The sequence below is a fragment of the Oryzias latipes genome, chromosome 4 (assembly GCF_002234675.1).
Source record: "Oryzias latipes chromosome 4, ASM223467v1".
NCBI lineage: Eukaryota > Metazoa > Chordata > Actinopteri > Beloniformes > Adrianichthyidae > Oryzias > Oryzias latipes.
The window spans coordinates 22,510,012-22,525,442 of record NC_019862.2 but is presented as its reverse complement, the minus strand read 5'-3'; the positions used below and the strand labels follow the sequence as shown (position 1 = coordinate 22,525,442).

The window sequence follows — 15,431 nt, the reverse complement described above, 5'->3', positions numbered from 1 at the left end:
TGGTCAAAATGTTTCTAGTTTAACCCTTATGCTATCTTAGATGACCCCACCCTTGCATTGACGTGTTCTCCCTATTTACCATGACAAAGGTGGATGAAGGTGGAAAGATTTCATGTAATCCATGGACACCAGTGAGGTTAACAAATCATTGAAGAAAAAAGGTTCAGTGCACTGTCTAGATGAACCAACTCCCAATGTTAAATTGCCTAGGATAGCACATGGGTTAAATAAGGAATGACAGATTTGTTTTTTTTTTCGGGCACTTTAAGCTTCATTTCTGTTTTAGACTAGAACGGGGTTTCTGTGGCTAAATAAAGTTAATATTTATTGAAAGTGGATTTATATTTCTTTTTTCTTGTGTTAATGTTAAAAGATATAATTTTAGGTATACTTACACAATTTTTATAGATACTAACCTAATATATTGTCACTGCTGCGAGTGTGCATGTGTGTTTGTGGGGGGGGACGCAAAAATATTTTTTTTTCCTAGGGGGGCCTTGCAAAAAACAATTGAGAAACACTGCTTTAAGGCATGTTAACATTAGGAGTAGGGTCATTTAGACCCCACTAGAGTGCGCTAGTGCGCTAAACTGGTGTCCATGGATTACATGAAATCCTCTTAACCTTTATCTACCTTTGTCATGGTAGGGAGAACACGTCAATGTAAGGGAGGGGTAATCTGGACCCCACAACATAGCACAAGGGATAACTTGAAATGCTATTTTTTGTAGAAATGATCATGTTTTTATAGAACAAATGACTTGAAGTTGGCCCAAACGGAGCTGGCAAAGCAGCAGTCATTTTCAGTATAAACTTGACCTCCGGCATAGAACATAAATATCTTACATTCTTTTTAAGTTACACATTACAAATATTTCATCCATTGTGTAGAATAAGCTCTGGATCTATCAGTGACTATAAAATGAAGATTTTAATTGTTTCTTTGGAGACTCAACTTCTTCTGAACACAAATCATGAAGCTAAGCAGCGGCGATGTTTCATGATCACAGTCTGGAGGTCAAAGCTGAAGGACAGGAGGCCACATTTGTTTATGGTCAGCCTAAGCGGATGGAGAACTCCGCACACACGCAGAGCAAAACCCCAGAGATTTACATTCTTTTCCCTCAACGTGTGCATTTCCTCTCAGCTGTGCTGTGACTGACGGCATCATGGGAAATCTGCTGACATCCAAGCAGAGAACAACTGAAGCAGCAGCTCCTCGTTGGTTTCATGAATAATATCCAGCAATAATAAATCCGTCACTGAATTATTTAAAGAACTTATATTGTGGCCCACAGGAGGAGAAAAAAAACCCTTAAAGAAACTCAGTTTAAAAATAAAACAAAACATTTTTTATTATTATGAGGGAAGAAAATATACAGTTACTCCAGTTGATCATACAGGTTGACTGAAAGTCACCTGGCAGGGTTAGAGAGACTGTATTGCTAAAATAAAACACTCACTTCAGTTCAGTCCTTTCAAAATAAAATATGATAAGAAAAACAACAATAAAAATGTCAGTTTAAAATGTGCAAATCATTGCCATTTGCGTTTTGGAGAGCTAGTTTAAAAATAAAAAAAGTAATTGTACTAAAAACTACCAAAAACTTTTTTAATAAAAAATAAGGACTGTCAATTTTGAACAGAGTCACTCAAGGCAGTTTTAAAAAAGGAATTCCAGGATTTGTAGAAATTCTTTGAAGATTTGATGTAACAAAAACTAAATGATCTATTTGATAAAAGGTTTTTTTAAGGGGAGCAAAAATTATTTTAGTGCTAAAACAAGCAATGAAAAAAAAACACATTTTCAGTCTTTTGTTCAACTCACATTTTTCAGTTTAAAAGTAATAGAATACAAAAATATAAGGAACAGTCGATTCTTTTTGCAGATGTTTGTACAGTTTTTCTTCTTTACTTATTGAAATGTTTTAGCTTAGATCCACAATAATAATAATAATCAATTCTTAGTTTGGAAAAATCCAAGTTGGTAAAATGTGTCGGTCCATGTCAAAGTTTCTGTTCTTTATTCTAAATGAATGTGTAATGAGGCGTTTCATTTTGCTAAAAATGGGAATTTTGTCCATGTTTGGGTGTGAAAGATTTCATTTCAGAAGCAGAAAAAACCCATGAGGCTCCCTCATGCAGGCTGTAATCCAGCAGTAAAAAATTCATGGACCATATTTGTTGTTTTTAGAAAATATATATATGTATCTGCATGTATATACATCATCTTAGGCTCTTGAAATATTCAGGCATTGATAAATTATTTTTTACCTTTTTTCCTTAAAAAACAAAACTCAAAACTGATGGAAAATAAATAGAGATAAGTTAAAAGAAAGGGTTTGTTGGGTAATGTGTTCAGTAGTTAATAAGCAGAGAAGATGACTTCAGAATTTTGGTGCTTTTTCTTGTGTCAGCTGAAAAAAACGGTTGTCGTGGAGACAGAAAAGCAGCGGCTGACACTCGAGCGCTCAAATTCTGCAGGATGGACATAGATGTGCAACTAGGAGTTTAGCCAACTCCAAATTATTGAATAAAAAATGTCAAGAATTTTTTTTTGTTTAGTGTCTGAGGCTCCAGGACGACCAGTAGGGGACGTTAAGGCGGAAATATACCATCGATTCTACAGTGGCTCCACCGGCGCTCCTTCTTCTTTGGGAGCAGGTTCTATGTGAATTGGAGTGACGGCAGCCGGCTTCCTCACACTAAAAAACAAGCAAAAAACAAATACATGGATGAAAAATGTCTTTATGCTACTTTTAACATCAAGCGCAATGTGCACGTCGAAGAGAGGCGGCAGATGAGAATTTGATGTGGGAATCGTCCAATATGAACGCAGCAGATGACGGCTTAAGTTTCAGTGACTATACAGTTATTATTTTTATTTTTATTTTATCTGGATATTTAATAGGCCAAAAATTCTCTACTCAAGAATTACCGTATTTTCCGGACTATAAGTCGCCCTTTTTTTCATAGTTTGGCAAGGGGTGCGACTTATACTCCGCAGCGACTTATATTAGAAATAAATTGAAATTTATACATTGTTAACCCTCCTGTTATGTACATTTATGAGGAACAGAGATGATGTTCCTGGGTCAATTTGATGTATGAGGTATGTTAAGTGTTAAGAGTATGTTAAGTGACTCAGAGAATCAACAAATCTTTTTTTTACAGTAAGATCTTGAAGGCTAAGAACATAATATTCTATTTTCCAATGATTTCATAGATTCAGAAATGCAATAAAAATGACAACTGTTTCTACAAATACAGGATGAAAACAGAGTATTAGTTGGCCAATGATGCTTCATGAAAAGAAAAATAAATAAGTATGAGAAAAAATTACTGTGAAATTATTAGATAAACAGTCTGCTATGATTGTGTCATATAAGGTTGTGAAAGTTAAAATGCGACTTATAGTCCAGTGCGACTTATCTGTGTTTTTTTCTACTTTATAATGCATTTTTGGGCTGGTGCGACCTATACTCCGGTGCGACTTATAGTCCGGAAAACACGGTAGGCCTAGAACTAAAAATGTTTACATTGGAATTTCAAAGACATGAACTCAGGATCAGAAAACGCCAATTGAATATCTTCACAAATGGCAATAAAGAAAAGCAAAGCGCTTTCCTGCGCTTCTAAACCAGCTGGAAATATGTTAATTGCATAAACAGTTGAAAAGTTACAATAGTCAGGAGATTTTCAACATTGGAGCTAAAGCTCTGGGTGCTACGGGGTTAAACTGCTGCTCTTTGACTGGAACAGAGAATCAACTCCCAAATCTAATCTGAACATTGGCCTGCGTTGGCGTCCAAGTATTACTCACGAGTAAGGGGAGATGGGCACAGCCACGACCAAGATGTGATTTCTCTTCCTAAAGAGCCTCCAGAGGCCGTTATGATATCCTCGAACATCCAGGTCCCAAACATGCAGGCACTGCGGGACGAGAGGAGAATGCTTCCAGATCCTTCAACAAAAGCCAAACTTCTCCAGCGGCTCAGAGGCGTTTCTACCTTGGCGAGTTCGGTCCACGTGGTCGTGTCCGCCTCGGAGTCCATCTTCACAAACATGACGTAAGTCTTCCCCTCAGTGTCTGGCACGAATGAGTCCTCACAGGGGTTTTTGGAGTGGTCCAGCACCTCTGCCTCTCTGGGAACACAAACCCACCCGATCACTCAGCCTTTCGCCAACCGTTCAGGAGACTTTTAAAGAACTCACTGACTCACTTCAGCAGCTTCTGAATTTCCACTTCATAGGCGTCTTTCTTTAAACTGTAGAGCCCAACAAAACCGATCAGTGTCCAGGGTTCGAAAGATTCAAGTATCAGGCCAGCAGGTGGACTCACCTGTCCACGTTCTTCAGCTGCACATTGGGAACTGTGTTGAACTTGTGCTTCTTAAAGTAAACCTCCTACAAACCAAAACGCAGAGGTGAAATAAAATAAAAAAAACAATCAGGATCCCTTTTTTTTTCCTTCTTTTTTTCAATTTTGACTCCTTCAGAATTAAATTTGGGAGCTTTAGGAATTTTGCACTAAAGTGTTCTTGGTTTTGAGACGTGCACAGAAGTAAGACACATTTTTGAAGATTTTACGTGGAAATAGCCGTTCATGTTGAGGCCGATGATGCCGAAGTGGTACGAGCGCGACACGTCGGGGATGATGCACTCCCTGCCTCTCCTCTGCTCCGGCATCCTCATCCACATGTCCCAGTCCCATAGCTACAACATACAACACGGGTATCACAAGGACAGGAATGAGACGGTTTGTAAAGACCGAAATCCAATCAGCATCAAAGGAAGAACAGTTCAACGAAATTTGCTAAAACACTAAAATGCCCAGAAGACTCAATTTACCAAAGATTTGATAGTTTTGAACAATAAAAGAACAATCAAAGGGTGCTTTGTACCTTCTCAGGTGTCGGCCATTTTGGTTCCAGCTCATCTTTATAGATGCTCCTCTTGAGAACCCAGCCCAGACCCGGCATGCTCTCCACCCTGTAGAGCAGGGATGGGTCCTCTGCTGTGTGCTCGTACCCCTAAATAACAACAGCAACATCTATGACTTTAAAGTCAAAAGTAACTTAACTCCTTAAAGCAGCTGCTCTTCTTAGGGTTTGAATCAATGAAAGTCTAAAGCTGCATTCACACTGAAAGTAATTTGCGAGTCAAATTCGCGTCGGCCGCCTCTTTTTTGACATGCATTAAATTCGCAGCAAAAATAGGTTCATAAACTAGACGCTTGTGCTGCGTGTGGGAGGAGAGATACTGTCAAAAGTTTTATTCTTCATCACTACCGGTACTAGCTTTCTCTGTGTATATCTCATTTACAATGCATGGAAGATTTGGATGTTGAGAAATCAGGTTTATTTATTTCGAAGAGCTCTATGTCTCCACGTCCGGTTTCATGACATCATTCAGAGACTCTCCTGGTACTGTGAGGTTCACCATCTGCTGCAGGAGCTGCATCTGAATGATGATCTGTCCTAAAAATATTATAAAGTTCAGGAGAAAAACAATCATATTCTTCTCTATGTTTGTTTTGGACTCCACTGATTAGACGGAGCGCTTCTTCTGTGTTTATGTCGGAAATAAAAAAAGTACACACACCTACAGTGCCCTCTAGTGGTTATTAGTGGGGAAATAAACATTTAAACCAAAAATAAATTATACTCCAAAATATACATCAATGTAAATTATAACAAGCCTTGAATTATAAGCAAAACCGGCTTAGCTGGTGTTTATATTTACACAGAGAAGGTAAGCGAGTCCGTCAGTCCTAGCTTACCTGATCATTCCAGGCAGAGATGCAGTACAGACTGTCGTCTTCATCCAGGAGGTGGATGGTCTGACTCAGGAAACTGAACAAAAGAAGGACAAAAACTTGTCAAAACCAATGGCAAACATCAGATACATTCATTACAACCATTCACTAACTGAACTGTCTCTGTAAGAGAGCTGTGTTAAAACAGGAAGAATTAAAGGATTTAAAGAAGAAGCACTTATCTGTTCAGAATAAAGAGCTACAGAAAGTGTTCACAATAAAACTAGATATCTGATAAGAAAACATCTGGACGGGATTATGGATGGACTCCTCTTGTGACAGAAAAGTAAAGAAACCTGGTTATTTTTTGACAGCTGAAAGCTCAATTGCACTAATGGAAGGAGATGACAGCGGTGAGTGCCTATGAAACCATCTTCAAACGGATCAGCTGCACGGGAGGGAAAATTGAGCTTTTAGGGCTAAAAAAAAATGTGTTCAAAGCAGGAAGGATCTAACAAAGAAAACCTGCAGAGCTGCTTCACCAGAGTGAGTCTACTGCCACCTAGTGGTTCACTGGCCTTACAGTTAGTGTTTGGAGTAAAACCAGAGAAACTTCATTAGAAATACCAACAGTGGCCATCAAAAAAAGCTCTTTAATGCTCCTTTGATTTATGATGACACAAAAAAGCAGCTTGGTGCAGTCACATTTAAATCCATTTTAAAAGAAGATCTCGTCGCCCTCCTCCTCCTTCTCCTCCTTGTTAATTGCTTGATTATCTGATCATCTTCAACAGCAGGTGTCAGGACCTACCTGAAGAAGTCGATGGAGACATCCAGGTCTTCTTCCAGTACAACAGCAAAGTTGGCTTCCTAATTTTATTAAGATAAACAATCAGTGACGCAGCTAGATCTGATCTACGCAGCGGCAAACTGATAACCGTGGAGGAGGTGAGACTCACCGGATGGAGGTTAAAAGTTGCGGTCAGACTCGCCTTGTAGTGCTGAGATAAGAAAATAAAATCAGAGGTTTAGAGTTGGTGGAGGTCTGAAGTTGTTTCATAAACCCAACGTGTTTAGATTATATAGGGTAAAATCAAGAGATTAACAAAAAATTACGACTATTACTTTGAGGATTAATACTGTGTTTACACCAGATGTGATATGCGCATCTGTCACCTCACTTAAGCTCGAGGCTTGTGCAAAAAAAAAAAGGTTTATTAACCTACCACAAGGCAGCTGCCTAGCTCCTCTATTATACAGTAACTACACTGATGACCAACCACTAGTTTTCAAATATTCCAAATGAGTTATATATGTCGACGATACCACTGTTTATGCATCTGCAAGAACTTGTCATCTGTTTTAAATAATGAGCTGAAGGCTGTATGTAATAATGTATATGTATATGTATGGGTAATGTAATAATGGGTTATTGAAAACAAGTTGGCTCTTAACATCTCATGTTAACTTGAAGAATCAGTGTAGAACAGGTAACAGAAGCCAAGCTCTGACCCAGCCAGACTAGTTTTCAGGACTTTGGTCATCTCCCAACTAGATTACTGCCAGGCAACATGGGCTACTGCTGAGAAAAATAGATCAAGTCCAGGTAATGCAAAATAAAGCTGCCCGTTTAGAACTCAGATGTACAAACAACACCATGCACGACAAACAAGCTGACCTCAGATGGCCTAAAGTTCATGACAGAGCAGCATTAAGTTCTGTCTGTTTCACTTGAAGTAGGAGAGAACAGGGTTTAGTTTGAACCAGTTTCAGATTTCAAAAGCTAAGACCAATTTTCTTAAAAACCCTGAATTTTAGAGCCATAACAGTGTGGAACTCTTTACCACTCATTTTAATGGATTAAAATGTTCAAATTATGTTTTTAAAAAAACAATTGAGGTCCCATTTTGGAGCCAATATCTTAAATAAGGTGTATATCTGAGGAAAATTTGAATATGATATACACATTTTGATTGTGTAACTTAAAGCATTGAGATTTAGGGTGTAGGAACTTTTTTTAAATAACATTTAAAATGTACATTTTATTTGTTTGAATTATGTTTTTTTGGGATAACTATAATGTATGATGTTATCATGAATTTATTTTCACCTTTCTGATGTTTACTTCATTGAGCTTAATTCAACCAACATTCATTCAGCTTAATGTTGGTTTCGATGCACTCGAAACCAACATTAAGCTGAGTCTGTAAATCTCTTCATTGACTTTGTGAATTTATTAGGGTTGCACGATATGAGGAAAACTCGGCATATGCGATATCAGTGATCAGTATTGCGAAGACGATATAACTTGCGATTGCTTCAAATCAGCTGAGATAATGCCACAGATGCCTGGAAAATGCACAAAATGTCCTCATTTTCAAAATGTTCCTGGGGCAGAACCCTCAGACGTATCACGCCGAACCTCGAAATGTGCATTTATGTGCTTTTACATAGACTTTTCATTGAAAGTGGACACTTGTACTGCCTAGCCAAAATGTAGCACAGGACCCGTTCATGCAACTATGTATTCATGGTTGTTCAAAAACTGTCAGAAAGTGTAATGCAGCCTTACAGATGAATATTAACTGTGACATTTAAACAAAAATTAGGGATCACTTTCTCTATTAGTGCAGTCCCATTTTATTTTTACAGTAATCAACTCGTTTGGCTTGTAAAGCTAAAGAATAGCTAGTTCCTGCTAATTGGGAAGTTATTCAAAAGGCTTACAGTTTTCTGAGAATCATTTTGTGACAAATTTTGTTCTGAATTATTTGGGATAGGCTCAAGCATCCCTGTCTCTCTTTGATGCTGAACATGTTCAGGTCTTACTGCAGTTTACCTGGGACACCCGGGCATTCTTGATGCTGATTGGTGTGTGCTGAACTCCCTTCAGTCCAAACAGCTCCACCACATCCATCGGTTCCTGGTTTAAAAAAAAGAAATAAATCACAAATTGAAATATTTTACCTGATCTGAATATTAAAAAAAAAAAAAAAATTTGCTCCTGAAATCGACTGAAGTTGTGTTGCTGAGCATGATTTCACAATAAAACAGATCTATAACCCTGTTATATCTGGGGCGGGCGATCAAAGGCATTAAAGTCCCACTCCAATCCTCTTTTGATCCAATATAAAAGTGTTCCCAGTGGGTTTTCAGACCCATTTTTTATAAAATAATAAAATGATGTGCCTTTTACTATAAACCAAGTTGACCACAGGATAAATTTCTGATATTTTTGTGTTACACTGATGTCACCATGGGTTCTTATGGGTTCATTCTGATCCTGCTTTTCTTTTGTAGCCAAAATCAAAAAAACCTGTGTCAATTTCTAAGACATAGCTTCTGCAGAGCAGCAGGCAAATTGCCTCTGAGTTGAGGGCAGGTTGAGGAAATAAAGTTCTGTTTATTTCCAACATTGCTAAATGTAGCGTCTCCAGTACTTTTAAACGGTTCAGGAGCCTGAACAGTGTTTGAACAGGTGCCTCGAAAATAAAGGGGAAAAAAAAAACAAATTCATTCCAGAAACAATAAATTGTGATGAATGAAACAATAAATGGACCTCATAGTATCCGTCAATGAAGACGGTGATCATGTGGGGGTTGACGCCGTTAGCTGAAAGAAGCGACCTCAGCATCCTGAAAAAAAGAACAAAAACAAAGTTATTAGTTGTAGTTTCCTTAAGAATAATGTTAACACTTGGCTACAGGAATTTCTTTCTTCAGAGCTGTAGCAAAACCTACACCCCATGACTGCTGATGTGGTTGAATTTTTGTCAAATGTTTGGGGGAGCCTTTTTTAGACGACTGTTTAACTTTGACAATTTTAACAACTTTCAAGCTCATTTATTCCTTTTATTTGCACATTAAAACAATCAGTCAGAGGTAAGGTGACTTTGGACACAAGGGCTGAAAATTGAGACTTTAAATCATCAAAGAATTCCTTAAAAAGTCGATGTTTCTGCAGCAAAGGTTTACCTGAACTTGCCTTTAGATTTAAACAGTTGGAACTATTTCAGCTAAGTGGAGAATAATGATTTGGAGGTGACTTTAAATAGAAAAAAAAAACATGCTTTTAAGCACATGTGGAATCAGGCTGCTTAAATTCCTCACCTGTACAAGTAGTTGGGTCTGTTCCCTGCGATAACAGCCACTGGGACATTGTAGACATTGTTGTTTGGAAGCTAAAAGCGGAGAGAAAGTCCACATATTATTTAATGTGAGCACATGTTGAAGCACATGTTCTAAACCTGAAACCAGAATAATTCAGACGCCATGTTTTTTCTAATCAAACCTTTCTCAAGTTAAATACTGATTCTTCAAAAATGAGGACATTTTAATATAAGACAAAAAACCCAAAATCTAGGAAATGTGTGAATTTATTTGTTCTGCTAAAATGATTCCTGTATCAAATGTAGCTCGAGCCTTAGTCACATGCCTCCGTACAGGTGCTCTAGGTGTTTTGGTTGTCCGGCCCGTGGAGGGTTGTAGAGGAGTGGAGGAATCTTGAGGGGAGTGCAAGGATAATGTCAACTCCTTTATGACGTAAAGGCACCGAACGACTGAACGTCAGTGAGTGGCCTTATGCCACACTCCAGTCGTTAGTAAGGTGTGTGTACTGGGCCACTACTGAGCATGCAGGTTGTGCAGATGATACACAAATGCCAGTAGGACGCCCGTATGATGGCCGCATAAACTAGTGTTATCATTTCTAATGCTACATTCAGGCAGGACAAGTGTGGCGCGTTTGGCATACGGTGTTCACACTGGACTGTGGCTGTTTGATACTAGCGCATGTACCTACAGCTGGAAAAGGGCTTGGCACGCAGTGTTGAAGCGGCACAAATCTCAAGAATCTTGCTTCAGGCTTTTTCTGTGACAGCTCTATTCCCATTCATGAAAGATTTGGTGTCAGAATTCCAACCGGGCACAAAACGCAATCATTCATTCTTCTGTGAACTAAAAGGGACGCCATCCATGACTCACTACCAAATCAGAGTCCCTGATTGGTCAAAGTTAAACTGTATTAACTTTCAATGCACGTTGCCCCTGGCAGAGTGTGGGGGATTTGGGGAGGTTGAAGAAAATGAAAACATGCCGTACCACAGGCCTGCATTACACCTACTTTTCACGTGTCGTATAAGTGTTCGTCTATCGCCCACCGCGTGCTTGTAGAAAAAATGTGGACGAGCATTTTCACTCTACAAACGATCTACAACCTTGATATCTCCTGCAGCCTTGTACAGGTTTGCCCATTCTTCCCCTGCAGACAGCCCATATCCACCCGTAAGGGCAGTTGTGACTAAGGCGTTAATGATCTCATTGTGAAAAAGTGAGCGGAGGGTTTACGGCCGTACAGGGTCGGGGTTGAACTCAATGGGGGCGGGGTCTTTGCAGCTGCAGATGCTGCCGTATCCCTCCACCTTGCTGCAGAAGAGTTTCCTTCTCCTGTTGAGCTCCGTGTCAGCCCAGAGGCATTCCGCTTCTGCACCACACAAGAATGCACAAAGATAATAAGCACTGCAATAAGATACACAACCGAGAAAAAAAGCTTTTCAGACACTCTGGAAGAGCCTTTAAATAAACTTAAAAGCACGACAAAACAGATAAAAGTAAGTCTTGATTAAATGGTTTTAAAGTCACTTTGGGACTTTTCAGTTTTCCCTGATGCTCCGTCTGACTCGAACCTTCTGAGGCCGTCAGCTGCACCTCTGTTTTCAGCAGCACCGGGTCCCCCCAGGTGGACAGAGCCGGAGACTTGGAATGCTTCTCTCCGTAGACCTGACCTGGAGACATGAACACAGGACCAATCAGTGTCCCTTCCATCAATGTCAAAAATCACAACAAGAACATTTTGTAGAATAAGTAAAATAAATGAACAAGTGCTTTTTTTGTTACATTTAAAAAAAAAATCTTAAAATATCTATTCCACCAAATAAATAAAGAATCCATTTTTTAGTTTTTGTTTTTTCTAGATTTTCTATCAAATGTCCCAAAGGATTAAAACGATTTTATACTTAAAAATGAAAAATTAGCTTTTTTTATAGATGCTTTATTAAACAAATCCAGACTTTTACATTCCACCATAAAACAACCATTTTTGCCAAACAATACTATGCAGCAGTGATAAACTAGTAATAAACTATTTAATTCATTTTTTTTAATGATTGAGGTTGGTTTTGCATTTATTTAATCATTTTTAGAGGATTTTACAAGATTAACTGCATCATTTAGCATTTTATAAAGAAATTGTATCTTTGATTGAGGCATTTTGGTTTCAGTTGAGTTTCACCATATTTAATTCTTAGGTCCATCTATAGGTGCATTTAGAATTAAATAGTTTTTCTAGTATTTTAGAATATCTCTGTAAAGAGAATTAAGCAGTTATTTTAAATTGAAGTTCTTAGTTCTTTCGTAAAATCTTTTCGCTGTTTTTTTCTCCACATACTTCAGTATAACTAATACGTATAAATAACATGTATTAATGATGATGACATCATTCTGCTAAAAGAATAAAATCATAGAGCGTTCAGTATGAAGTAAGCTTCTCCACCTCCTTTCTTGGTCACCAGAGTCCACATGTCTCTCCAGTTGAGGCTGAGGGACGCCTGGCTGCCCAGACCTTTCAGCAGGTTCTTCGCTGCGTTCTTCAGGTGGAAAGTTCCCTCGTCCTGTGAGACAAACTCAGTCGGGGTCAGAAATAAGAAACCTTAAAAATCTCCTTGAGAGAGAGAGATGCAGCCGACCTTTATGGTGAAAATAAGGATTCTTCCTCGAGTCACCATGTTGAGGAAGAGGATCATGGCTTCGTCCTCATGTGGGGAGTAGGTGTCAAAAATTCTCTTGGCCATAACATGACCCTGGGACACACAAACAGACTGTTTTACCAGAGCTTTCTAACAAAAAACAGAACAAAAAAATATACTGACATCATAACGTTTTGTAAATAATACCAGGATTTCTGTTATTTTTGTTCAAGATCAAGTTTATTAGACTTAATTTGTGCAAAGACAGGTTTGAAACACCTCTAATGACATGTTTACACTTTGAGATTTTGACTTTTTAAAGTCGTGCTGCAACATAAAATGTCATTTGAGCATTTTGCTGTTGACTTAAATAAAGAAAGTTTTCAATGTTTTTTTCTTTTTCTACCATCAGCTCTTCTTTTCAAAAACTGAAACGAAATTTTGCTCAACTAGTGTGGATAAAAAGACTAACGCTAATTGAAAGGCTAAATGCTGAACAAATCCAACTTCTCCTCTCCTTTCACATGAAAAACAACCACACAGGGATCGGTTTCTCACAGTCGCCTGGTTGAGGACTATCACATGGATGCCTCGGCTTTGCTCTCGCATGTCGTCCTCCAGCACCTGCAGGCGAGCAGCGCGGTTAAGCTAGTCGAAGGTCTGTGGTTTCATCAGTGCACCGGTGGAGTCACTCACAGTTGTGCCGTCGACAGCCACGTAGACCTTGGAGCGGCTGGAATAGACTTCGATGTCCAGGACTTTGCGTCTGTTGGCTGGCCTCTGTGGGGTCTCCATGTTGGGGATAACGTCTTCTGCAACAAATTATTTTAGAGACAATTTTAGAGTTTTCCTTCCTTCCTTCATTCACTCATTTTGCTTTAACATTATTAGTTAATGATAAACCTAAATAAAAAAAACCTCTGCTATAAGCTCTCACTCCTACAGTCAGAGCCAGAGGCCTTAAAGATTCAATGTTTATTGAGAACATGTAATAAAGCATGAATTCAACCTGAAATTAAGAAATTTTGCAAAATTGTTCTTTGTTCATTGTTCTTACCGTACTCCTGTGCTGCTGCATCTTCATTCGCAACTCTTCTGGTGTCCAGGATGAGCTTAATGTTGACAATGACGGTGATGAGGAGAAACAGCACGGCGCCGGCCTGCAGAGGGAATACGCAGACTTAGAGCGGCAAACGCACTTCCACCACATCCCCACTAGAGGGCAAAGAATCCTGAACCTCCTGAGAGCCAATTAATTTTCGTATTTGCCATCCCTATAATTTCTTAGTTTAGGTTTGGATGAGCCTAAAGTATTAAAAGCCAGTTCAGGCGTTCATCTTCAGTGTCTTGGTGCAAGTCTGCATACAACCATGGCAACAAGACAAGCCAGATCACACCAGGCTTAATTCTTCTGCTTCCATCATCTTGCTGCTGCACACGTCATAAACTCTAAGAATTGTAGGAATTAAAGAAATCCAAACATATAGTGCATTCCATATTTTCCCGGGTTGTTCGAATCGACAATTCTGAAAACATCTTTGTTTTCCTCATCAGAGCTGATACCTGGCTCAAAACTTTCCAGCTGGATAGCTCCAATATTGCTCGCCATTTATGCTGCACCCGTAATGTTAGACTGGGGGTTGTGGGGGACTGTGAGCTAGTCGGAAAACATGTAAACAGAAAGCTCTCAGCAACAGCTGCTCTGCTCCAACGTTCTTGCCCACAGTTCAGAGGCAAATCTCTATTGAACTACTGCCGCCCTCCAGAAACTATGTCCGAGAAAAAGACCTTTTATTTATATATATATATATATATATATATATATATATATATATATATATATATATATAAAACAGCAAAATCATAATAAAAAGACCACTGGGAACGCTTTGAAAATAGATCCAAAGATGATTAGAGTTGGGACTTTAAATAAAAAGGAAATTAAGATTTCATCTATATACATTTTATGCAGGTGTCCCTCATGATCCCACAAAAAACGAGAAAAGGAAATATTGTCTTCCTGGACTAAAGGTTGTCAAATTCTCTAAACAAATATAATTCTGAAGGTTACATTAGTGACTTTGGCATTAAAATTATAACCTCAAAAAATTGTCTCAATCAATTTTTTTCTTCTTCTTAGTTGCTGGTTTACATTTTTAATTGATAATTTGAAGCAATTTAAATTATACGTAAACTGTATTTAGTGTCATGTTTTAGGGCTATATTTGGCTACATGGGTGGAAAACATTACCTTCTTCGACGTTGGGGTAAACCAAGAAGGAACTTTTCTCCATCCTGATCAACATTACATTTGAAAGTATCCATTTAATTTTGAACGCCTTAGGGGTTCAGTAATCACTTCTCAGAAGAAGCGGGCTGGATAAAGGTCTTCCCCCGCAAACGGAGCAGCAAAACAAGCGACTGACCTGGCAGAACCGCCGGATCGTCCTCTTGTTGGTCAGTTGGTACTTCCAGGTTAGATACCAGCTCCTCTGCTGACGTGGGATGAACGGTTTGGCTCGCGGGTTGGGGGTCCAGGTCTCCATGCCCTCATATCATCATCATCCTCATGATCATCTTTATCACCGTCAACATCTCGTGAAGAGCCCCCGATAAAGGTCAGATTCAGAACAGTCACTTGCTGCTCATCAAGTTCAGGTGCTGCCTGCTTCACGACCACGAGACAAAAACCCTCGCGCTCTCCAACGACCTGAAGCGGACTCATAAATACTCACGGTGAAGTCAGGAAACCGAACGTTATCTATTTTGTTTTTACAGCCCAGAGATAAAGTCAGAACTTTCTACCTCCTGCTACAGCTACATGCTACCCATTTGCTACCCGAGCTTCTGCAGCACAGGAAACCGGTCTTCCTCTTGGCTTCCCGGCGGGTTTCAACGAATCTGAAATAACGCTACCGCCACCTGGTGGAC

General features: G+C 39.1%; 1 protein-coding gene across 1 annotated transcript; it reads right to left on the bottom strand.

Moving 5' to 3' along the window:
* Positions 1-1,329: 1,329 nt before the first annotated feature.
* pomgnt1 (protein O-linked mannose N-acetylglucosaminyltransferase 1 (beta 1,2-)) lies at positions 1,330-15,406 on the bottom strand. The gene is made up of 21 exons (XM_004068140.4): positions 14,927-15,406; positions 13,558-13,660; positions 13,197-13,312; positions 13,059-13,124; positions 12,501-12,614; positions 12,308-12,425; positions 11,442-11,540; positions 11,112-11,239; positions 9,868-9,938; positions 9,318-9,393; positions 8,598-8,681; positions 6,718-6,759; positions 6,570-6,628; positions 5,783-5,855; positions 4,905-5,033; positions 4,591-4,716; positions 4,343-4,407; positions 4,224-4,268; positions 4,011-4,146; positions 3,824-3,933; positions 1,330-2,705 (listed from the first exon to the last, which is right to left on the bottom strand). The coding sequence occupies exons 1-21, from the start codon at positions 15,044-15,046 to the stop codon at positions 2,624-2,626; spliced, it is 1,962 nt and encodes a 653-aa protein (XP_004068188.1). The 5' UTR covers positions 15,047-15,406; the 3' UTR covers positions 1,330-2,623.
* Positions 15,407-15,431: the final 25 nt, after the last annotated feature.

Excerpts from the sequence above, each read along its gene's own strand:
- pomgnt1 (XM_004068140.4), bottom strand. The coding sequence starts at position 15,046 with ATGGAGACCTGGACCCCCAACCCGCGAGCCAAACCGTTCATCCCACGT. Across the intron at positions 5,034-5,782 it reads TCTCTGCCTGGAATGATCAG|GGGTACGAGCACACAGCAGA; the intron begins GTAAGCTAGGAC and ends GTTGTTATTTAG. Across the intron at positions 2,706-3,823 it reads GTGCCCATCTCCCCTTACTC|TGTGAGGAAGCCGGCTGCCG; the intron begins GTGAGTAATACT and ends CTTGTTTTTTAG.